At 32.8% G+C, this 24,835-nt stretch overlaps 3 protein-coding genes across 3 annotated transcripts in view; all 3 read right to left on the bottom strand.

The window, feature by feature from the left end:
• LOC127723906 (ankyrin repeat and KH domain-containing protein 1-like) overlaps window positions 1-9,444 on the bottom strand; it is a 29,243-nt gene extending 19,799 nt beyond the window's left edge. Inside the window, exon 1 of the mRNA XM_052230623.1 lies at window positions 8,595-9,444. Coding sequence (XP_052086583.1) covers window positions 8,595-9,444 — 850 coding nt within the window. The remainder of the gene's footprint in view (window positions 1-8,594) is intronic.
• LOC127723427 (uncharacterized) overlaps window positions 1-23,318 on the bottom strand; it is a 246,666-nt gene extending 223,348 nt beyond the window's left edge. Inside the window, exon 1 of the mRNA XM_052230050.1 lies at window positions 23,277-23,318. The gene's annotated coding sequence lies outside the window, so the exon portion shown is untranslated. The remainder of the gene's footprint in view (window positions 1-23,276) is intronic.
• LOC127723905 (putative ankyrin repeat protein RBE_0220) lies at window positions 10,036-12,798 on the bottom strand. Its single transcript, XM_052230622.1, has 2 exons — window positions 11,133-12,798; window positions 10,036-10,104 (listed from the first exon to the last, which is right to left on the bottom strand). Exons 1-2 carry the CDS (start codon window positions 12,474-12,476, stop codon window positions 10,036-10,038), a joined length of 1,413 nt encoding a protein of 470 aa, XP_052086582.1. The 5' UTR covers window positions 12,477-12,798.
• Window positions 23,319-24,835: the final 1,517 nt, after the last annotated feature.

The raw sequence follows: 24,835 nt of genomic DNA, 5'->3' as shown, positions 1-24,835 counted from the left end.
CACTCAGAGAATCATTTGCTATGCTGTAACATCATGACCATCTATCGTCAAATAAAGGAGTGTCAAACAATCTAATCTAATTTGCAATATAATTTGAAAAACATATGTTCCAGAACTGATCCCCGAGGAACACCTGCATCTGTTCGTTTTAGAGTTGACGATATGAAAAGAAGGTGAACTTAATGATAGATGTGTTATGTAAGATGTCATGTGATAGCACTTGATTAAGCTGCAGTTGTTATTGGCTTTGAAATACCTTCCGGTTATGCTGAGAATTCTTGTTGTTTAGTTCTTTTTGAACTTTTTGTCTATCTGGTGAATCAAGACCTTTTGAACTGATTTTTTACAGTTTAGTATTATGACGTGCTGTTAAATTTCATACGCAGCTATATCAGTCCAAATAGAGACTGATAAAGGGTTGATAAGTTCTTACATTTGATGTTCTTAACATTTTCTGTAATTCGGAATTGTGTCTACCCGTTTTTATTTTTAAGTCTAACTGGTCCTATTACCTTTGTGTATTTCAACACAGATGTTATAATATGTATAGACTGTTACAAGTTTATATATGTATGAAAAAAGTATAAAAACAAACATGGTCGACAAATACTTCAGAAATAGAAACAATCAAGTAATGATAATATCAAAACTCTACCTGAAGCATAACAAACAATAACTGACTTAGTTGTCATTTTAAAGAAAAAAACATCGTCGAAAAAACAAAATTTGCAATCAAAAAAGGAAGTAGTTTGCACTCAATTTTAACTGTCCAAATAAGCAAGCAAGTTTGTGTTTCAGGTACCACAATATAGCTGCAAAGTATTACTTTTTGAAAGTATTTATAAAATTGATGTATGCGTGTTGTTTTATCATTAATCAAGCAACAGGTTATCTCATTTGAATTCGTTCATATTTTCTTATGTTGGGACTTATTTAGCCTCCTAAACGTTTGTTTATTGTTAAAGAGCGGTGTTTATCTTGTAGTTATTAATACGACGTTAACCTCAATTCACAAACTTTTTCTTTATGCCATGTTTGTTCGTTTTTGAGGTAAGTATACTGCTGCTTGTCGTGCTTTTGGCAATAAAATAAGTTTTGCAATGTTACATTGGTTGTGGTCACCCTCAAAAAAATATGTAAGATCTTATTCCGAAATCTACAACCATTAGCATTTATCCATACTTTAATAATAATAATACAAAAACATAAAGGGCAAACTGATTTAACAAAAGCAAAAACTGGTCAGTTGTATTTTATTGAAACGATATTTGATAGCAAATATAATACTGTTTGTTTCTTCGGCTAAAGGAGATCTTTGAAATTTTAAGATCATTTGACTTATTTGTACCTGCCTGAGTAACATTAATCCAGGCATCTCCCTTAATATTTATTTTCTGTTGACTCTCCTGCTAATAATAATTTCATAACAATAGTTAAACCGATGGATACTGATTGACATTATGGAAGGGTTGAATAACATTTTTTTTTTATATATTTGAGATTTCAAAAATATACTAATATTTCAAACTCTTTATTATTCAAAATAATAAAATTTCCTGACTTATGAGCAAGACAATTTTATTCAAGGAAAATTTGATGCATAGACAATGTATTTGTACCTCTTTTTACGACTAAATAATATAAACATGATAAAAACTGGTAATGCGCAAAAATGACTTGATTAACCGTATACAAAATTTTAAACAGCAAACTGATTTATTTTTGATGCATAAACACAAAACTAAATATGTATTGCTTCACAAATACTTTTCTGTCCATTACACTAGTTTATAGGAATGTAACATCAAAATCTTTATAATTTCGCAGTTATATTAAAACCTTTAATTCTTTTTACTCCTACACTTTATTTCTCAATAGTTAGTTGACAAATCGACAACATCGTCTCATCGTTTCAAAAGATTTTGGACACATATGAAAATAGCTGGTTTTAAGTCTTTAACAATCTAACCTTGTGAAAAACCACAATGAATCCAACGACAGAATATGCGATAAACGTAATGATATGAGTCTCTCATTTTTCATCATAATACCCTCTGCTCCATTGTATGACGTTTACGTATCACTATTTATACGTTATTGTATGTTCTAAACTACGCAACGTTATGGTGTGTGATTTTCCAAGTGCTCTATGAAACTTCTTTCTAAAATATTAACATCAATTCAATCAACAATTAAAACCAGGCTTCAAAGTTTTTGTGAAACTACATATTCTTCAGTTGGCTTGGATATCTTTTGGAGTACATTCAATCTAAGATTTGTTCATCTTGCAATAATATTAACACATTTTTCTTTCCTACACTTTACACAAGTATTCCCCATTCAGAACTAAAAAAACAAATATACAGACTTGGTCCTGTCATGTTTCATAAAACAAAAGAATGACCAACGTCAGGGATTGATGAATCGTACTTTGTATAAAATAACACTGATTCAATCACAAAAAATCTCTGAAACAGATATTATCAAGATGCTTGATTTCAAGATTGGCAGCATATAGTTGTTATGTTTGTAGGATGTGTTTTTCAACAAACAAACAGCTTTTCCATTGAACGAAATGTGCTCCTCTTCCTACCGACTACTTCCTTTATTCATATGAGGCTGACTTCATACAGGAATTTCTTAGGAAGAAAGAAACAAGTTGGCAGTATCCTTTAACTTTATTTTCCGCTATGAAGATGATGTTATCTTACTACATAATTCAAAATTTGGTGACTATGTGTATTTCGGTACTGACATGATTTATAACAAACCTTTCTAAAATTGTCCGTTTATAAATTTTTAAATTATAAAGAAACTAAGGTTTCAACTCCCTCAGGCAAAGTTGACCTTAGATGAATTTGGCTATTTGTTTTAGGTATTTTTGTCATATAGCTCTTCAATTGTTTCGGTACTGATACATCCCTCGGATTTCAAATGTTTGGCTTTGAGCGTTCCTGATGAAGGTAAATCCTGAAAAGCGCTTCGGACGCATGAAATTATTAAACGTGTTGTTTTCAATTGAACATATCTATCCCATCAAACTTGAGATCAAGGAAACAACATAGACAGTTAAGTCTGACTCGCATCTTGACCTTCATAAGTGACATTAAGGGTCGGTTGAAAGCAAAACATTACGACAAAAGAGATGAGTTCAGTTCCCAATTGTGAACATTCCATTTCTATATAGCAACATTGCAGCATCGTCTGTGTACGGAGTATATATATCCCAATTGATACGACATTCCAGGACTTGTATTTCTTATCATGATATCCTTGCTGCTCACAAGAAAGTATCAAATCAAGAGTTCCAAGTATTGAAGTTGAAGTTACCCCTTCTTAAATTTTACGGACGCAATTACGACTTGGTTCACTATTATGGAATTTCTGTTTTACAGATGACGAATGATATGTTCCAATTGTTGTAATTACAATCCCGTTCCGTTTTATCTCAAAAGTGACATACCACAATAGACTTATCAACGGGTTTGCACTTACTTGAGCAACACGACTGATGAATCATTTAGAGCAGGAACTTCTTACTCTTCGAGAGCACCTGAGTTTAACTTCATATTTTTTGCGGGGTTTTTAGCCATGCCCTAGTTTTGACTTATGAGTTTGAATGTCACATTTGTATCTTTCGACTTTCTTAGAATGGCGGTCTGATGCATTCATAGCAGAAGACGCTTACCCTGTCGATGCACCCAGTATTGCTCCTTTAAGATTACATACGATTCCCTCAGTTTTTGTTTGTTACCGTGAAATGCCCCTTTCTTAATCGAAAAACGAGATATCATCATCGATAACGATTGTCGCCTCAATTTATACCCCATTATTTAAAATTAAGAAACAGACTGACAGAACTAGTTCGACTTTGTTTCATAAAAACGAATGGCGGACGCCGGTACAAATGACTTTTTTTAGGAAAAGATAAATCATTCTTGTAAAATCACTCTGATTCCAACAAAAATGTTCTGAAACTGACATCAAGATGAGTGTTTTTTTTTTATTGACAACATATATTTACATTTTGGCGACGTGTTTCTCAAAACAGTATCGATAATTCTATGGAGGATTTTCTCGGGAAGAATTAAAAAAAAAACTAAAATGACTTTTAATGCTTAATAGATGATGTACTCTGATTAACAGATTCACAGTTCGGAGAATATTTTGAACTTATCTTTTCCACCGAACTTGACATAACACATACAATTAAATGTAATACTAATCTCATTAATATCTAACACTAGTCATCCGTTCGAAGGTTATACGCAATCATGGGTTGGTTGACATATGGAATATATGTTCTACAGATAACAACTGATATTTTCCATTTGTCATAAAAACAATCCCGTCCAATATTCAACGATTGTGACTAATCAACGGATTTATACTTGCATGATCAACAAGAAACTGCTAACATTCTGTTGGTACCTGAGTTGAACCCCGTCTTTTTGGTTGGGATCGTTTGCTCAGTCTTATGTTTTTTATTTTGTGGTTTGAGAATGTGTTCGTCTTTTCGTCGTTTTCGCTTGTCTTTCTATGAGTTTTGAGTAATAATAAAAATTACATAATTTTAAAAGAATAGGAGAACAATTAAATTGCTGATATTTGTTTATGTTAAATAGTACGTTTATTGTTTGAAATATAACAATTTTCATTTATTTATCATTGATATAAAAGTCTATGTATGTATATCTTCCACGTACTAGTTGATGTATACTTGTAATATAAAATGCAATTAAATTGTATGCCACGTTCATGTATGTCTTTTCATGTTCATTATCCACAAGTAAATAAAAGTTAAAACCAGTAATGTGTTAAATATGTTAAAAAGATTCAAATTGTAAGAGTCACATTACTCACGACAATATGCACCTAAACTATGCTGCATGATATAACAACATATCACGGTCATATTTGTATTTCGAGACCATATTCAAGATGTTGAGAGACAATGTACTGAACTAGCTATAATATACGATTCCGGCTTGCATCTTACGATTTGATTGACACAAGGATTATTCCATCTTGGTTTTGTGGGTGTAGAATCATTTAGAGCAGGAACTTCTTACCCTTCTGGAGCACCTGAATTCAACTTCATTTTTTGGCGGGGTTCGTGTTGCCATGTCTTTAGTTTTCAATGTTGTGTTTTGTGTACTTTTTTGTGTCGGTTTTTCGTTTTCTTTTTAGCCATGCCGTTTTTTTGACTTATGAGTTTGAATGTCACTTTTGTATCTTTCGACTCTCTTAGAATGGCGGTCTGATGCATTCATAGCAGAAGACCGTTACCCTGTCGATGCACCCAGTATTGCTCCTTTAAGATTACATACGATTCCCTCAGTTTTTGTTTGTTACCGTGAAATGCCCCTTTCTTAATCGAAAAACGAGATATCATCATCGATAACGATTGTCGCCTCAATTTATACCCCATTATTTAAAATTAAGAAACAGACTGACAAAACTAGTTCGACTTTGTTTCATAAAAACGAATGGCGGACGCCGGTACAAATGACTTTTTCTAGGAAAAGATAAATCATTCTTGTAAAATCACTCTGATTCCAACAAAAATGTTCTGAAACTGACATCAAGATGATTGATTTTTTTCATTGACAACATTTATATACGTTTTGTGGACGTGTTTCTCAAAACAGAATCGGTTTTTCTATGGAGGAGTTACTCGGGAAGAATTAAAAAAACAACACTAAAATGATCTTTTAACGCTAAATAAATGATGTACTCTGATTAAATGATTCACAGTTCGGAGAATATTTCAAACTCATGTTTTCCACCAAACTTGACATAAAGGACACATGACACATACAATTAAATCTGCCACTTAATTCGACTGATATCTAACAGTAGTCATCCTTTCGAAAGTTTTACGCAATCATGGGTTGATTGACATGTAGAATATATGTTCTTATATTTTCCATTTGTCATAACAACAATTCCGTCCAATCTTCAACGATTGTGACTAATCACCGGATTTATACTTGCATGATCAACAAGAAACTGCTAAGATTCTGTTGGTACCTGAGTTGAACCCCGTCTTTTTGGTTGGGATCGTTTGCTCAGTCTTATGTTTTTTATGTTGTGGTTTGGGAATGTGTTCGGTTTTTCGTCGTTTTCGCTTATTGCCCTAGCGTTATTCGTTTGTCTTTCTATGAGTAGTGAATGTCCTTTGGTATTTTCTGCTTTTCTTCAAGAGAAATTTAATCTAAGATACTTTATTTTATATTAGTTGTTATTACTTATAATCTAGCTTTCAGTAACTGCAAATACTCCCAGAAATGTAAATTGTGTCTTTTGTGTTTTTGAAAGGTTTTTATGCTTTGTACCGACTTGGTGAGATAAGCCCTTTTCAACAAATATTTATCGTTTGTTCTGATGCTGTCATGTTATACCACTATCCGAGGTTAAGGGGAGGGTTAAGAGCCAGCAAACATCTTAATTCTGTATGTGCTTTTCCCAAGGTCAGGAGCCTGTAATTCAGTGGTTGTCGTTGTAGTTGTATATCATGTTTGTTTTTATAGATAAAAAGTTTTCTCGTTTGAATTATTTTACATTTGTCATTTCAGATTCTCTAAGAGCTTATATGCGATAAGGTTTTTTCTCATTGTTGAAGTCCATACGGTTACCTATAATTGTTAACTTCTACGTCATTTAGTACTTGAAGGAGTGTTGTCTCATTTCTATGAATGCTGCAATTCTACTTCCATCAATTTGTATGAATGTGGATAACTGGGTATATCCGGTACCTGAATCCGGACGTAAAGTTAAGTATAGTTCAGCGAAATATTAAGTTCTGTGTAGAACAACCTTTCATTCGGAGTTTGCTATTATTTTGAGGATGAATTCCGACGAAATATTTTGTAATTGTAGGTCACTTTCGATCCGAAATGCTTACTTCTATGTTAAACTTAATATAAACTGTTTGGTTTAAATGTAAATCATTTTTAACTATGACTCTACTTACTATTTCTTTGAATTGTGCAATACAGCTCTCAATTTGAATTGTGATTAAATATTTCACATGGCATAGTTTCTGCTACAGAATAAATGAGTTCTAAGAACTTAAAAAATTGAAATTAGACATTTACCTTTTATGGTCCAATATCCAAAATCTAAATACATGGTTAGATTCAACGTACCAAAGAAACCTAGGAATCCAATTTTTGATGAAATGAAACAATGTTAAATTTCTGACCCTTTGGACCTCAATGTAGGTCAATTTATTAACGGCGTCCAAAATTCAAAATCCAAATACACAGTTAGATTCAGCATATCAAAGAACCCCATATATTCAATTTTGTTGAATTCAAAAAAATTTTAATTTTGGACCACGATTTGAAAACTGGGACCAATATAAACCCAAATATTTGTAAGTCAGGGGTGTTAAAGTATCTGAATACGTTAAGAGATATAATGATGAGTTAAAAGGGCTTTTACAAAATCTATTTCAATTCAACTATACAGGAGGGAGATTGATTAATAGATGAATATTTCATGTCCTATGGCAATTAACAGCATATTCAGGACGAAAACAGGTTAATACAATATGAATATGATAATCCTTTTTTGTACAAGACTGATACGCTATTCCTGATTTTAAAGGTGATATTTCATAAGGCAACAATCTACAAGAAGACAAGCGTAGAAGCAGCAAACAGCAAGTTAAGAGTTAAGAGTATTTGGTTTGACACAACCGAACCTTCGACCCCCTCCCACTAAAGGCGAACAAAATATGTTATATAGACTTTCATAAAAACATAAAGATAAACGACTCTTTAACGCAACTAAAGGTATCAACACAATTACTAATATAGAGCTTTAATTAGAAATACAAAGCACACATTGTATTTCTGATGCAATTTAAAAAGCAGTTTTAAGCTATTAAAATCAAAATGGAAATACGGATTTGGACATGTTTTAACAATAAATAATTTATATACATAATACACAAGTTGCATTTAGGGTGATTAATATACATGTATATCTCTTTTAATAAGAATTTTTTTCGTAAGATTTAAATTTGCTATCAACTATTTGTATAACCGTTACGGTCATTGTCTAGTAATAAAATTACAAAACTTAAAAAAAAAGATAGGATCATAACTAAATTGCTGATATTTGTTCAGGTTAAAAATACGTTTATCGTTTGAAATATAACAATTTTTATTTATCAATCATTGAAATAAAAGGTTAAGTGTACATATCTTCCACGTACTAGTTGATGTATACTGGTATAATAAAATACAAATACAATGTATGCCACGTTCATGTATGTCTTTTCACGTTCATTATCCACAGGTAAATAAAAGTTAAAAGTTTAAAACAGTAATGTGTTAAAAAGATTCAGAATTCAGATTACTCACGATAGTATGCACCTAACTATGCTGCATGATATAACAACATATAACGGTCATATTTGTACTTCGAGACCATATTTAAGATCGTGAGAGACAATGTACAGAAATAGCAAAATTGCAGGATTCCGGCTTGTATATTACGATTTGATTGACATTTAAGTTACAAGGATTATTCCGTCTTGGTTTTGCGGGTATGGAATCAACGATTTAAAAACTTTCTTATTTAGTTGTGATGATTTATCGGTAAAAACTCATGAGATAACAAAAATCCAATATATTTCAAATCGTCGATCTTCCATGATAAAGAAAATGATGCCCTGTTTTCCTGATCCACCTTATTAAAGCTGGCCCCATTTTCTTTAAGTAGTTGAATCACTTTATAGTGATTTTCTGTAAGAACATTGTATTTCGCTATAAAATCAGATGGTTTATATTTCTTCAATTGATGAACATAATCTTCATGTAGTTGATCGAAATCATCTTCATATTTTCTCATTTGAGGAATACTTTCTCTTTCCACATGACTATCATCAATATTTTGTAATACACACGCTATGAGAGGTGTAACGCCGTACATGTCAGATGCATTTATATCAACCCCTTTATCAATAAGTATTTTAACAATTTCATAGTTTCCTTCTCTACACGCTTTATGCAGCAAAGTTCGCCCAAAGTTACCAACTGTATCAACAGAAGCCCCGCTATTTATTAAAAGTTGAATTATATCACGATTACCACAAAGGTATGCAGCATGTAAGCATGTGGTTTCGTCCAGAACATTTGCTCGTTTAACTTTTGTTTCGATGTTAGCCCCTTGATCGATCAGGAATTTAACTATGCTATTACATCCACCAATACACGCACCATACAAAGCTGTCTGACCAAACCGACCAATTGAATTAACTGTAGCTCCGTTTTGTAGAAGAAATTTAACAGTGTCCAAGTAACTTTCTCTGCATGCGTCATACAATGCTTTGTTTATATTTGCTCCTTCCTCTAAAAGCATATCAACTATTTCATAATATTTTCGTTGACATGCTGCAAACAATGGAGTATATCCATATCGAATAGTCATGGATAAGGAAACATCGTTCTTAGTTCTCCATTCTTCAAAAGTCAAGTCTACATCTACGCCACATTGTATTAGGAATTTGACTACTTTCGTATGTCCTCTTCTAGTTGCTAAACACAACGGTGTTTGTTCAAACCAATTAGATACATGGATTTTTCCCGGTTTGAAGAAAAAATCAAACCCAGTGTATGTGAGCATGAACCGTATTTCATATAAGCCCGAATTTACTACTCCGTTCATACATGCTTGGAACAGATATTCATACTCTTGCAAGCTCAAACAATAGTGAGTTTCAGTCTCATATTCATGCATCGGTCCAATACAAATTCTTGTACTATCGTTGGAAAATGAAGTATTCCTTATTCCACATATTAACAATTGTAGATAACTCAATACATCATCATTTCCACTAATGTCTGCTAATATCAACGGAGTGTATCCATACTTGTATTTTTTTCTAAATCAACCCCATTTCTAAGGAGAATCGCAACCTTTTCACGCAGACCTAACCTACACGCATAATATAACATAGTTTCACTCAAGTGCAATGAGTTTTCTGTATAACCGATTGATACAAGCAACTTTGACAGTTCATTATTTCCACTCTCCAAAACTGATATCAAAGCTGTTTTTGTGTCTTCCTCTGATATCGCTATAGGACAACTTTTTTTAATTAGAAAATTTGATAAATCATAAAACTTTTTAACTAATGACACAAAAAGTGGAAATCTTCCGCTTTTGTCATGTATGGTAAAATCTAAACCCTTGTCTATTAGAAGCTGTATTAAATCAACACTATCTGTATTGCATGCTAAGTGTAACAAAGTTTGTCCATTTACATTTATTTCTTTAAAATCCGCACCTTTTTCATAAAGAATTTTGACTGCCTTAGTTGAACCTTGTTCACAGGCCAATGCCAGGAGCGATTTCTCATCAACGCCTTTATAGCCAATTTTTCCACCTTTATATAAAAGAGTTCTCATCGTTCTATCATAGTCGTTCTGAACAGCACAACACAAGGCTTCATTAACGTCAGCTCCCTCATCTAGTAACAATTGAATTAAGAAACCATGGCCTTGTTGACAAGCAGCAACCAAAGGCATTTCACCGGATTTAGTTTTCATGTTCACATCTGCCCTGTTTCGGATGAGTGATTGGACAGTTTCTATGTCTCCGTGAACACATGCTTCATATAAAGGTGTCCATCCATACCGAATCAAATTGTTGGTAATAACATTTGTTTGTTTCTGAAATTCATTATTGTGACTTTGTGTTATATTTTCCCCTTTACTTGGTCTTATTTCTTTTTTCTGTAAAGCTTTTAAAATGCATTCATCAACAATGTTTCCCTCTGTGTTTGCCAAATATATAGGGGCATGTTCTTCTTTGTTTAGCTTGTGAACATCTGCTCCATAATTCAACAGTGTTTGTATAACGTATATAGAGTCTTTCCTACATGCTTTGTGTAAAGGTGTTTCAAAATCTACATCAATCATGTCCACATCTGAATCGTTACTAATCAACATGCTGACTATTTCGTTGTTCCCAAAGCAACATGCGGCATGTAGAGGCGTCTTGCCATCACTGTCGACTTTTAAAATGTCAGCATTATTATCAATAAGCAACTTCACTATTTTAGTATAGCCTTCCTCGCATGCAATACATAAGGCGGTTTTCCCTTTCGTATCGACACTATTTATATCGCATCCTATTAAAAGCAGTTTTTCAATTATTTTGTCGTGGCCCCCTAAAGAGGCAACTATAAGACAATCTTTACATTGGGAAACTTTTGCCCCATTATCAATCAAAAGGCTAACTATGGTTTCATGGCCTGTCAAACACGATGCGTATAAGGGTGTGCGACTATATTTATTTGGTTTGTTGATATTAGCTTCTTTGTCTATGAGAAGGTTTACTAAACAGTAATGGCCTCCAAAACAAGCAGTATACAGTGGTGTTTCTCTATGTGTATTTGTTTGGTTTATATTCGATCCTTTAATAAGTAGAATTTCAACCGTCTTTAAGTGTCCATCATGACACGCTGCTGTTAATGGTGTAAAAAATCCATTTTGGCAATCAACATCAGCTCCTACAGAAATAAAAAAAGCAACAAGCTCATCATAACCACACAAGCATGAAATAATGAAGGAATTTATCCCATTGTCGTCCTTACTATTAATCAAATTCGTTATCAAGTTGTATTCTAATTTTTTAATGATATCTAGAAACTTAATCCTGTATTCCTTATATTTCATTTGCGCATGGTTCAAGCAACAATGTATCTTTCCATTTTCAAGGTCAGTTTTTATCCTATCATTGTTTTTCTCTTCATCATCTTCTGAGACCATAATTGTAAAATATCCATGTGGTTTCTGTAATGACTTTAGTTGTACACGTTCGCATATGACTTTATCATCTGCATATTTGAGAATAGGGGTGAGTAGTGTTTTGCCAAAGTAAGAGCACAGAAAGTCAAACATCTTATCATGAATAACTGTGTATTCCCTGTCTACTTTAATAAAGTAAGTGTCAATACAGACCTTCATTTTGGCTTGAATTGCTAACCGAGATGTGCCACGGTTTAACTTGCACCATTCAAAAATCTCTTTTAGTTTCTTTTTTTCATCTTTTTCCAACTCGTTTGAAATATCCAGAATAACATCATTAATTGTTCCGTTATAAATTACACATAGTAATAGAACACAAAATTTCTCTGTGTCAACCGATTTTAGATTATCCCATTCTGTACAAAATGTATCGTACGGACTGCTGAGAAACTCATTGATATCAAATTTTTTGTGTCGAGAAAACAGGAAGCACATTAGTGGGGAAAACGTATTTTTGTTTATAATATCTGTAATTTCTGGTAACATCTGGTCGTTATGTTCAAGGTATTTGCTAGCAATGACTAATTTGTCTTTAACTGAATAATGGTCAGATAAATTGTACGCATTCTTATGGAATAAATCAAATGCGTGCTGAAATATCTCTTCTTTAAAGACTTCAGTACGACAGGTGGCCAATATTTTTGTCATGCCCTTATCTAGAATACTTTTTACCCTATTCTTAATGCTTCTCCAGTTTTCAATTATATTGAGATTTGTTGTATATTTTCCACATATATCATCTACAAAAAACACCTGACGAACATTTTCTTTTTAGCGTGTTGTTATATCTTGAAGAGACATGCATGGCACTATGCTATATTGATTTTCATGAACTAACTGCAATGATATATTCTTTGCAGTCAGGGTCTTTCCCATTCCGGAAACTCCTGTCAAAAGTACACGATGATGGTCTTCTAATATTCTAAATATATCTGTGACTATGTCTGTTTTTATAAAATATATACTGTCCTGCTTCCATAGCTTAATTTCGTGTACATCAGAGTCTAAAAAAGATTTTTTACGACAAGGTGAATTAAAAGTGATAAAAATAGTAAAAAGGGAAGAAACAAGGTTAAAATATCGTGAAAATACCACACTTCAGACATGCGCTTCGTGTACATAGGACATCTCGATATCGTTTGAATCAAAACCGTTGGAAGATTAAATCGATCAGGCCAAACTTCAAAACTGTTGTGCAAAATCAGCATTTTATACAGTAAAAATACAGAACATGATAACATTAATGATATTTTATGTCAACACAGGAATGCAAGTTACTTAGAATATAAAGCCCCGTGGAAACAAATCTCCAACCAACAGTGACCACTTACAGTGATATCGACCCCGTGGTAGTAATTAAATATTCGTATCTAACATGCATACAAAATTTCTAGTGCACAATTAAAAGCCTGGTATCTTCAATGAGATCTTTTTTTTCAAATTGTTGGAGAGAGAATCAATGACGAAAGCATTTAAACAAAGCAATCAAAAAGACTATATATGCATATAGCTAACACCAAAACTATTGTGTTGCGATTGTGTTGCGGGTGAAATTAACATTTCATGAAGAGTGGTTTTACATGACACTACGGCATCAACAATACTTCATATTAGTCCGACCGTGCAAGACCCTCATGGGTAGTCAAGGTCATTTAAAAAACCCTTGTCGTCGTACTTCATATTAACACAGTAGTGCTTAATACAAGGCTGGTAATTCCGTCGGTGGCGAAGCGTACACCAGTAGTGAACTCAACTCAGGGGTTTTAAAAACTCAAACATCTTGTTACCCAATCAAGTTTTCAGTTTATTCGGTTAACATTATCAATATCTTGAATATCTCTTTTTCAATATCTGACCCTTTATTTGATCAGTTTGTAGTTTTAAACATGATGATGTTTGATCGAAATTTGGTAATCATTTTAAGCAAATATAAAAATAAATGTTTAATACATTAATGTTCAATAAATAGAAGAATAATGCAGGATCGTGGTTTTGTAATGAAACATACCATATACAGATCCATATTCCTTTAATGCCTTTCCTTGTACAGCTACTGTCTGAAAAAACGATTAAAGAGACATTTTAGCTGCACCTCATGACGACAAATACTTGCCATTTCCAAGAAACTTCGAGTGATATTCTAGAATACCACTATATTTTTGCACTGGATAATCTTTTGGAAAGCTGTTCAAATGATAGTCAGATACTTCATATATTGATGGATGTGATTAATTACCGATTAACTTTTTGTGCGATGTTACGAACGCTCTAACCTTTCCTTCCTAGATCCTATTTGTATTGAAGTTTTATTCACATGGCAGAATCTTTTAACAAATGCCTTTATACATAAAGTTATATGTGTTTTACTAGCATAGTACATATTTCATGCACATAATTTAAGAGTCTACAACAATGAAGATTAATTCAAATCAGTACATGTCAAAGACAGTTCAAATAGATTGTATATACTTAAAGTGAAATGTTTACCTTAATTAAAAGAAGAATACTAGATTCTTAATGTCGAATGAATAATATTAATGGCACTAATTATATTGCACCTGATGAGCATTCTACAATAAATTTTTCTTCCATGATGCTCGAGATCAAAATCTCCTTTTTTCTGTTTTTTTTTTTTCTGTTTTGGACATCTTTGTCAATATCAAATAAGGAGATTTAGTATGATTGCAAAAAAAAAAAAAAACACATCATAAAAACACATCTATCCAACAGAGTAAAAATAATATAGATGTTAGCAATTATAGATCTTCACGCAACTGAATTACATGATCTTGATTTTGGACAGGAACATACAGAATGCAGCGGGGTTAAAAAAAATTTTTCAGCGATCAACATTCTCCTTGCTTTGATCATTTTGACAACTGAAAACAATAAAAAAAAAAGGAAAAGCAATGGCCTGATATATGCTTAAACGAAATAATAATTATGATACACAGCAACAAATAAAAGGTCTAAAACGCAATTTTTAAGTATTTATTTTTTTAAATTGTGCAGATTTACTGTGCGTATTGCCGTGTGTTTGTTTATTCTACATTGGCTAGAGGTATAAAGGGAGGGTTGAGATCTCACAGAACATGTTTAACCCCGCCGCATTTTTGCGCCTGTCCCAGGTCAGGAGCATGTGGCCTATGTTAGTCTTGTATGTTTTTTTAATTTTAGTTCATTTATATGTTTCGGAGTTAAGTGTGACGTCCATTTTCACTGACCTAGTATACATTTTATTAGGGGCCAGCTGAAGCCCACCTCCGGGTGCGTGATTTTCTCGCTGTGTCGAAGACCAATTGGTGGCCTTGAGCTGGTTTCTGCTCTTTGGTCGGGTTGTTGTCTCTTTGACACATTCCCCTTTTCAATTCTCAGTTTTAGATAAACTCATCATATATACATGACTAAGGGACTCAACTGCTGGTATCTATCCAGCAGTTGAGCCCTTAGTCATGTGAAATCCTTTTTATTTTTAAGGGCATTCTTAAAGGAGAAATAAGAGGAGTAAGGCAATACGACGATATACTTTGTCATCTCATCGGAAAATTTTCTCTTCCAGCTTTGCCAATTGTTTTTTTTTTTTGCATGAATTGCGCACTTTCCTTCTGTTTATCTTCTGGAAAAGCAATATGCATTTCTTGCTATACTACAACTAGCACATTAATATATCAAGCAGAATGATTTTAAGAATATTTTCTACAGTCATAAAGTATATCTTATCCATAAGAGTATCTATCTGTCATGTAAATTGCCAATGTTGAATGAAATGATTATATATGTTGAATGTGTTAAACTCTTATCTGGCTTGAAAATAGGACTATATACACTGACGCGCAATCACAACCCTTTGTAAAGTCATATTTCAGTTGTTCATATGCAAAAACTTCTTGATTTTAATTCGAATTGTAAAACATATCTTTAAAAGATAATCTTAATCACTAGACCAAAACGTAATGATGATTGTTTTGCAATAGAGTAAATGAAACGTTTACGTCATATGAAGCGTTTTCCCCAAATGACTGAAGGTCAAACGGGGCAGTTCATTAGTAAAACTAAAATTGAAAAGATAAGGTCATCCAACAGTGTCAATCAGATGTGGAATTTTAAAGATCCGAAATGTTCAATCCTAACTAAATCTTCCCTACAATTTCTACTTCTATCATCCATACTCAATCAATTTCATCGTTTCATTAACCAGGGTCTTTTTGTCAATTTTGGTGAGTTTAAAAAAAACTGAGGGGATCGTCTGAATCGTCATGTTATACTAGTAATCGGAAATAAGACAAACATGGGTAATATAAATATCAGACGACTTTTCTGATATTTAGAAATCGAAGACCTCGAAAATATTTCACTAATGAGTTAAAACAAAGACTCGCCGTATATTTTAATTAATTCGTTATGGGAACCCTAAAATTTATGAAATGTAGATTTTAGTCGTTCTTCCTCATTACTCTTTTGATACAGTTTGAGTGTCGGGAGCACATTTCTGTCAATGATATCCGCATAGTTTGAAAATGCATGAGTGTGATGCATTAATTGAGATACATAAGCACCATTTGAAATTTAACAATTGTTAAGAAGAACATACCACGTTTGTGACAACTGATGACCCGATGGACATTTGTGTGGAATATCAATGATACGGTTATGTTTCGTAAACTTATTGTTTATGAAATGTTGATTTGAAACACTACCCCCTTGCATAGATAGCCTTAAGCGTATTTGGCAATCATTTCCGCCTTTATGGTTTTCTATATCTTGAGCAGCGTTTGTTGAGTTTGTCTTCCAACTGCTTTGGTTTGAACACCACTGATGATTCGTATGTAAACGAAACGCAAGCCAGTTTCTGGATTATCACCAGACCAGTAGTCCGCACTTTGGTGTTGACATGAAATGTCAATGATACGTGCATTTTCTTTTAATTTGCTGTTTATTAAAAAAAATCATTCAAAACCTAAAGTATTTGTACCCCCTGGCGTAGATATGCATAGTCATCTTTGTCCCTTCGTTTCGGAATTTTCAGTTGTTAGTTCTCTTCAACTTCGTATTTGATTTGGCCTTCCAAATATTTGATTCGAGTGCCATTCATGTGTCATGTGTAAAAGAAACGCGTATATTGCCAACCAAATTATCAGCATGGTATCTTTTTTTAACGACCACTGGTTGATGGTACTGTTGGTGAACAATTCGTCTCCAAAGGTATTATGAGCCGAATAGTGTAGCAATGATGCATTAATTTTCTGTAAATTTGTTGTATATAAAATGATGATATTATTCAAATTACTGAGATTTTTCTGCCCCTAACTTTGAAGGCATTATGCGTATTTGGCCCAACCTTTTGGAATATCTATTTTGCAAAGCTCTGATACATCGTACATGAACAAATGTACTCATGAGATTTATCTAGACAATACGTGCGTAAGCTTGGGTAGGTTGATGGTTTTTTTTTTCTATCAAAGATTTAACTTTGACGTCGTCAATATGTAACAATATCAAGATAAATACAAAGCATGAAGCTTATCTTTTAGTTCCAAAATACCGATTTTAAAATAAAGAGAAATTATAATAGTATCTGAAGGAGAAGTAAAAGAATTTTTCTTGGTGTTTTTCCTTTGACACTGATAGAATATTTCTTTTAAAATCTATTACGTAAAAATAAACCGGTTAGCATGGGTTCTCAACTCAAACTTATTTTGATCTAATCTATATTTGACTATTTGTCGACAGATTCAGTATGGTAATTAGCAAGGAAGGACTTTGTCCAGCCAGTGAAGGAATCTATGCACGCTTTTGTAAAGAAACAATGTTGAATGCGCACTTGCACTTAATATTTGATTTGGACATATACTGTAAGAGTAGCAGTTTCTGAGAGTGTACAGTCTTTGTTAAACTACTGTGTGTTGTGATTATCCTAGTCAAAATGCTGTCATGTGTCAGTATTTCTAATATAGTATGACCTATTTTGTTAATTTAATTGCCCTTTGGTAAAAAGAAAACCCAGACCCTCTAAGAGATATCACTAGATCCTACAACCATCTGCACAAAATTACAAGGACATCCATAGGATTGAGACCACTAACATGTCTTGGTGCGCATGTTCAAATTATGTGTAACTTACATTTTCAAGGGTTGATATCCTTTTGTCATACTGTGTGAGCGTTTCTCCTATATCTATCAGCGCTTCTTGTACCTATCCAAATTCTTTATCTGCAGTCTTGGATATAACTTCAGCATATTCCACAAGTATCTGTATTTTCTGTCTGATTTCATTGACTAATTCAAAGCTAATGGTATAACCTTGCAAGAAACTTGTTCCTATTGTAAGTATGTAAATGAGTAATAATTGTAACAAACAAAGACTTTTATTAATATACAAAATTGTGCACAATTGTATTACGTAAACATATTCTATATCAATATATTCATTCTGGAAGTGTAATTGTGAAAGAGTGATTATTTGAATATAATGCGTTTAGATATTTTAAATGTATATCTCATTTGATCAGTTTGATTGTGTATTTATTTACATTTTTTTTATCATAGGTTATATGCATTACTCATTTTTAATTCATGCTTCACAAAAAATGCTAGATTGATTTTATCTAATTTCTCTATAGATTATACCAGTTGAAGTGCAATAACTCTTGCTAAAACTCGTTTCATATTAATAACAAAATAGAACAATAAACACAAATACCAAAGAAGTAACAAAACAAAGTTAAAGGACGGGTATGGGATAAATGACAACAAGACAACGACTGACAACACACTATATAGACACATTAATCGATTGATAATAGTTGGCTTGAAGAGCTTGATGAAATTAGATGGACAAAAAAAAATTACTTCCTATATCCCATAAATTTTAAAACTTCTGACAGGACCAAACATTCTTAGAGAATTGATTTGAGTTTCTTCCTTTCATAACAGTTTGTGTCGTGATCCAAATTTTTTATTATCTACTTTCAATCGGACACAGTTAAATAGTGAATAGTCAACATCAAAGTAAATTTCATTAAACTTGTATCAAATAAGTATGCGTGAAATTTTTAACTTTGATAGTGTTTATGAAAGGGTTAACAGTAATTAGAGAGTAATAACATATATCTATTAATAAACCGAGGTACAGTTCATTACCATTCTTTCTCCATTTATTTAATTCATCAATCATTTGCTTTTCATCAGCTGCATTTAAATTCAGAAGATAAATGAAATTTTCAATTAGCTGTAGTGACTGGACGTACTTCACATCATCCCAGACTATGAAATTACAGTGAGCCCACTCATTTCTTATAGTAGATCTGACCTGAAATACATATAGAATATATATGAATATCTGCATGATGTGCATATGCTTGCGATACATGTGCAATCGTCTATAAAAATATAGGCTTTTGTTTATCAGAAATAAATATAGGCAGGGAGGTTAACTTTCCAAGCTTAATGTAACGAATATATCATGTATATATATTGACAATTCACTTGGCTGGAAATGGGTTAAGTAGGTTTTTAACTAAAGGTATACAATGTAGTTGTTGGGCGTAAGTTGAAACTTGTGTGCATATTTAATGGTAATTTTAAATGCAATTACGCTTGAAAATAACGAAGTGTTTATATCATATAAGCTGCTTTGCCGTACTTTAAAAGTAAAGAGAGTGTCAATAGTTCTCATCACATGTACCACGTATTTAACATCTAATAAACATTAAAACCGACAGATCTTCAATTGAAATTGGCCGATCGGTCTTACAATTTTTATTTGATTTCGTTCATTTTTGTTAAGTGCGACATTTGGATGAAAGTTTGTAAGTTTTGATTTTGGGAATAATTACAAATTTGGAAAATCAACGTATCGATGCGAAACAAAACTATTTAAGAAGTATGTAGCCAAATGTTTGAGGATGCATCGAAACAAAATTTAATTATTTTATTCAAAAAGGGACTAACTAAAATGAATATGGAATATGCTATGTTGTGTTTTTATAGCACAGGAACTCATGATATACATATAGTTGAATATATGTGAATAGTGTCCCTTGTTGAATATTTATTGATCATGGATAATATAATATTATATGAGGGACAATTTGATAAGGGCTATGATTTTAAAAGTGAAGGTAGATAGAGAAAAATTGCTTTCAGATTTTTTTTACTCAAGTGGTTAAAAAGCATTCTTTCCATATAAACAGTTTCCATCCGAATGCCACTCTAAATATCCAAATTCAGCATATACAAGATAATATATTGGTATAGTTTATCAGACATTTTGGTATATACTTACATCATTTGCAGCCGTCTGAACATTTAAAGGAAACTTGTCTATCTTATTGATCATTCCAAACAAAGCCGACGAATCACACGATCCATCAAACGCTGTGTAATGTGCCATGTGCGTCTGGAGGAATAACTTTGACAAATCAACAGCATTCTGTACTTTGTAATCCCATAGAACTGTACGATAACCATATATTGTCTTGTTGTTATTGATGGCTTCATAATTGAGGTAGATATTTGCCACGCCATATGTCCGTAGATGTGTCGTGTGTGTTTGTTTGTCGATCCGATCAGAGAGCAGGAGTGCCTGGTAAAGGTTGGTAACAACGGGGTCAACATATTTTCTCAAAGCTGGCGATAAAATACTGTGCAAACAAAATTCCAACCACGAGCCATCTTTTCTTTTTGTCATCTAAGTCATCTGTTGGACCTAATTAAATTTCTGTTAAAATTGTTGATGATGTTTTACATTCAGAATGATCGTACAGTAATTGTACTTATTTTTTGTATTTTCTAATAGTTGCACTCATTTTAGGCGTATCTGTACACAGTTAATACAAACAATATACTCAATAAAAAAAGAACTAATCTATATCGTAAGATGTGGTGCGTTATTTATGTTGTACAGTAAAAAACAATTAAGAACAAAGCCTTTTTATTAAATGAGAAGAACAAATGTTACTTCTTTTTTGATGCGATATACATGATACGCTCTTGCTTTTTTACAATTCATTTGCCTTGGAGTGTTTCCCACAAAATCTGTAAAAACAGGGTTATAAGAGAGAAAGACAAAAAACCGACAAAACATAGGTTTTTTAGTCTCCATAATAATTATGTTGACAGATACGATATCTGTTTTGTTTGCAGTCTCAAATCTTTAATTACTGAGTAGCCGTATAATCTGTAAATTAACCGATTGTGTCCTATTTCTTACTGTGACATTTTGAGAGTATTGATTTGCATGGCCGGAGTTGCAAACATATCAGGAGACGCTTACGCTGTCGACGCACCAAATATCTCTCTCTTATGGTATTTGTCGAATCCCATCAGTTTTTAAATGTCCCTTTGGTTTGTCTTCTCAATCGATTTGTGAAATTAACACGTCGGTAAACTATACTGTTACTTTATATCAAAATGACTATACCATTCTTACCTGTATGTGACGAATATTCTTGTTCACTTATTCTTCTTTTTAAATCAAAAGGAATTGAACTCTGTATCGGTGTTGGTGCCTGATTAGCCATGTTTACCTACAAAACAAGCATTTAAAGTTTCTGATTTTGGCAGATAACAAGTTTTATCGGTCGTCCCATTGTCTCTATCACTCTCCTTTGCTCTTTTAAAATACAATTGCATATCACGTCTTTGTGACGTCAAATACGTTGATCCGCCCTTTATAACTTTGACTTGGATATATCACCGACGTCATAATGATTGAACCGACGTTGATAAGTTAGACCCGGATTTATCAAGTTATCTTCCGGTTTCCTGGTGAAACAAAGAAAACACTTGTTTCCATCATTATCATGCAAAACAAACCCCGCAAATTTAACCCGATAAATCGATTATCTGGTTGTCTGCATATTAATATTGTAAAATATCAGCTGAACGACACAATGTGAAGCCGTATTGAACACGTTCGCTGCGCTCACTCGACAAAAAGCTTCATATTGTAATTCGCAGCTAATATCAATATGCAGACAACCTGATTATCGTTACTTATCATTCACAAAGATGATATTTTACCCTATTAAATACGGTACAATAAAATTAAGACGAAAGAATAAAACCTATATTTATAGCTGATAAGTGCTGTTGTGCAATTTTAAGATGTGAGCCTTTTTTCTTCTTTAATGCCTCAATATGATTTTGAGATGAATAATACAACTAAAACAAAGAACAGCGAACGGCGAACAAACAAACAAATAGCAGCGAACAAATATCTTCATATAAACCTAACGATTCAGCAAGGCAAACTCCACAGAATATTGAGGTGAACAAATTTTGTATGGCATTATTTTGAATTCAATCATATATGTCTTCAAACCGGATTATAACAGCCAGTTCAATAATTTAGAAATTGAACATGTTCATGGATGAAAATATTTATGAAAGGTTAAGAATGTTTTATATTAAATATGTATCATTAATGTTCAACCATTACTGATTCAACAGCTGAAGAAAAAGATTTTAAAGTAAGGCTTTAATATTTAAAAAAGTCCGTATCAATCGAATTGTATGATCCCGTTTGAGTTTTAGTCAATTGACCAAAGAACAGAAGGTCTGTAAAAACGCATCAAAGATACCATACTTATAATTGTGTACGCCAGACGCGCGTTTCGTCTGCACAGTATTCAATGTATATAAACTTTTTTTTTAGCATGAACGCATGTTATTTATAACAAACAGCTACAATTACTCTCGCCCTTGCCTATATCTTTTTTGGGGAAGTTCAGGAAATAAAGAAGATTTTAATTAAATTATGTTTTGTATAAGTACCAACAGTGTAACAAAGATACATAAAAGTGCTCATGGAATACCAGCTGTTGTGTTTTAATCAATCATTATATTTAACCAATACAATTTAAACAAATTGAATATCTTCTTGTGGAATTTGTTATTTGAATTTGTGTGATTTTTTAAGTAGGATTTAAAAATTTAATTATGAGGTAGCAAATGCTTGCCCTAACTAAATAAATGTATCAGCATGAATTAAAACACACAAACCTACTAACGTCTATTTAAATCCTGCATTACAAGGATATATATTTAGCATGGAATTTCCAATAGATAAATACGTCACTGTGTTTGACCTAATTGTAAAGAAATCATTTATAATGAAATCACTTTAAAAAAAAATCATTTTTAACAAAAATGCCGTGTACTCTAACGACCGATTAATATATTTATCTATCCTTTTTATTCTACCTTGTGTACTATCAAGAAAGGATAAAGTGTTGTGATTTGTTTAAAATGTATCATTATTCTACAACAGGTCACACCCATACCAATATTTCTTGATAGGATACGAAACTTATTTATATAATTAAATAAATATTGGTGTGTTTATCGGCTGAAGTTAAACACAACAATATGAAATCTGTGAATGTGCATGCGGAAGCAATTGTTTGCCTTTATAAATATATAAGCATAAATTCAAAATAAACAAACCTGCTTGCGTCCATTTAACTACTGCATTCAAAGATATATTTTTAGAACGTGATTTTCAAATAGATAAATGCATCACCGTTTTTGACACAATTGTAATGAAATCATTTAAAACATCGTTTGTAATTGAATTGCCGTTTGCTTTAACCGGTCAACATTGCTGTATGAACTTTTATATCTTTAAAGAGCATAGTTGTCGTTCTAATATTGTTTTACATCTCACCCCCCCCCCCCCCCTTTTTTTTTATTAATGTTGTATTAACATTGTGTCATAAATCAAATTTATTCGTTCAGTGTATGTTTACTTGCTTTCGTTAATATGTATTTTTATTGAGTTAAGCCATTTCAATTGATATTTTATAGTGTGTCTTTCTATGTTGTGATGTTACACTATTATTTCAGGTTAGGGTGAAGATTGGCGCCTGTTAAAACGTTTAAACCCGCTGCATTTGTTTGCACCTGTCCTAAGTCAGGAACCTGTTGTTCAGTGGTTTTCGTTTGTTAATGTGGTTCATAAGTGTTTCTCGTTTCTCGTTTTTCATGTAGATTAAACCGTTGGTTTTTCTGTTTGATTGGTTTTACACTAGTCATTTTGGGGGTCCTTATAGCTTGCTGTTCGATGTGAGTTAAGGCTCCGTGTTGAAGGCCGTACTTTGACCTATAATGGTTGACTTTTACAAATTGTGACTTGGATGGAGAGTTGTCTCATTTGCACTCATACCACATCTTCTTATATCTATATAGGATACAGTAGCAAGGGGAGATACTAATGCATCCATATGTAACGCGTTGTTTTTGCAAAGTTACCTAAATCTTGAGTATATTCCCAAAGTGATATATTTACCAGGATACCTCACTGGTTTCATTTCAAAGAGAAGTGGGCAGCTCTTGGTACATGGCAGCATGGATAGCACTCCGTTTGCTTGTTAGTTTGAAATCAGAATATAGCAAAATAGAATGAAACGCCTTTTCTGCATTTACAAGATACGTTCGTTCCTTTTTGAATTATTTTCGCTCTCACCGAGCGGAGCAATCTGAAACAGATAGCATTATCTCGACTGCAAAGATAAATTTCTTTCCTGTTTCCACTTTTTCAATGTCCAGATTTGGATGCAGCCTAGGTGTACTTGGATGTCAGTTAACACCAATAGGTAACTGTTTCAACGAGCCTTGATTAAATCCCTACCAATCCAAATCATCCTTAATTGTTACTCTCTTAGGTTTAACTACAGTCGGTTTCTTTTTCATGTTGTTGTTGTCTCCTTTCATATAAAGTTCAAGCGTTCTCTGCATTACTTTGGCATGGCACCTGTTCTCTCGGAATTTTCCATGGCATAGTACATCTGCAGCCTGTAAGAATGAATACATTTATACATTTTTTTTTAAGAGCAGGATAACGGGATATGAGAACAAGACAAACAATGACATAAATCTACTTTGTTATCCTTTTGTTACAGACAATATGCAGGTATAATGACATCAAAGACCATACGATTCGACGTCACAAAATAAATTTTCTGGAACAGCAGTTTTTGATTATGGTTTGACGTCAGTTGGGCAAG

Source organism: Mytilus californianus, unplaced genomic scaffold (genome assembly GCF_021869535.1).
Source record: "Mytilus californianus isolate M0D057914Y unplaced genomic scaffold, xbMytCali1.0.p SCAF_13, whole genome shotgun sequence".
NCBI classification, from domain to species: domain Eukaryota; kingdom Metazoa; phylum Mollusca; class Bivalvia; order Mytilida; family Mytilidae; genus Mytilus; species Mytilus californianus.
This window is presented reverse-complemented; position numbering and strand designations above follow the sequence as displayed.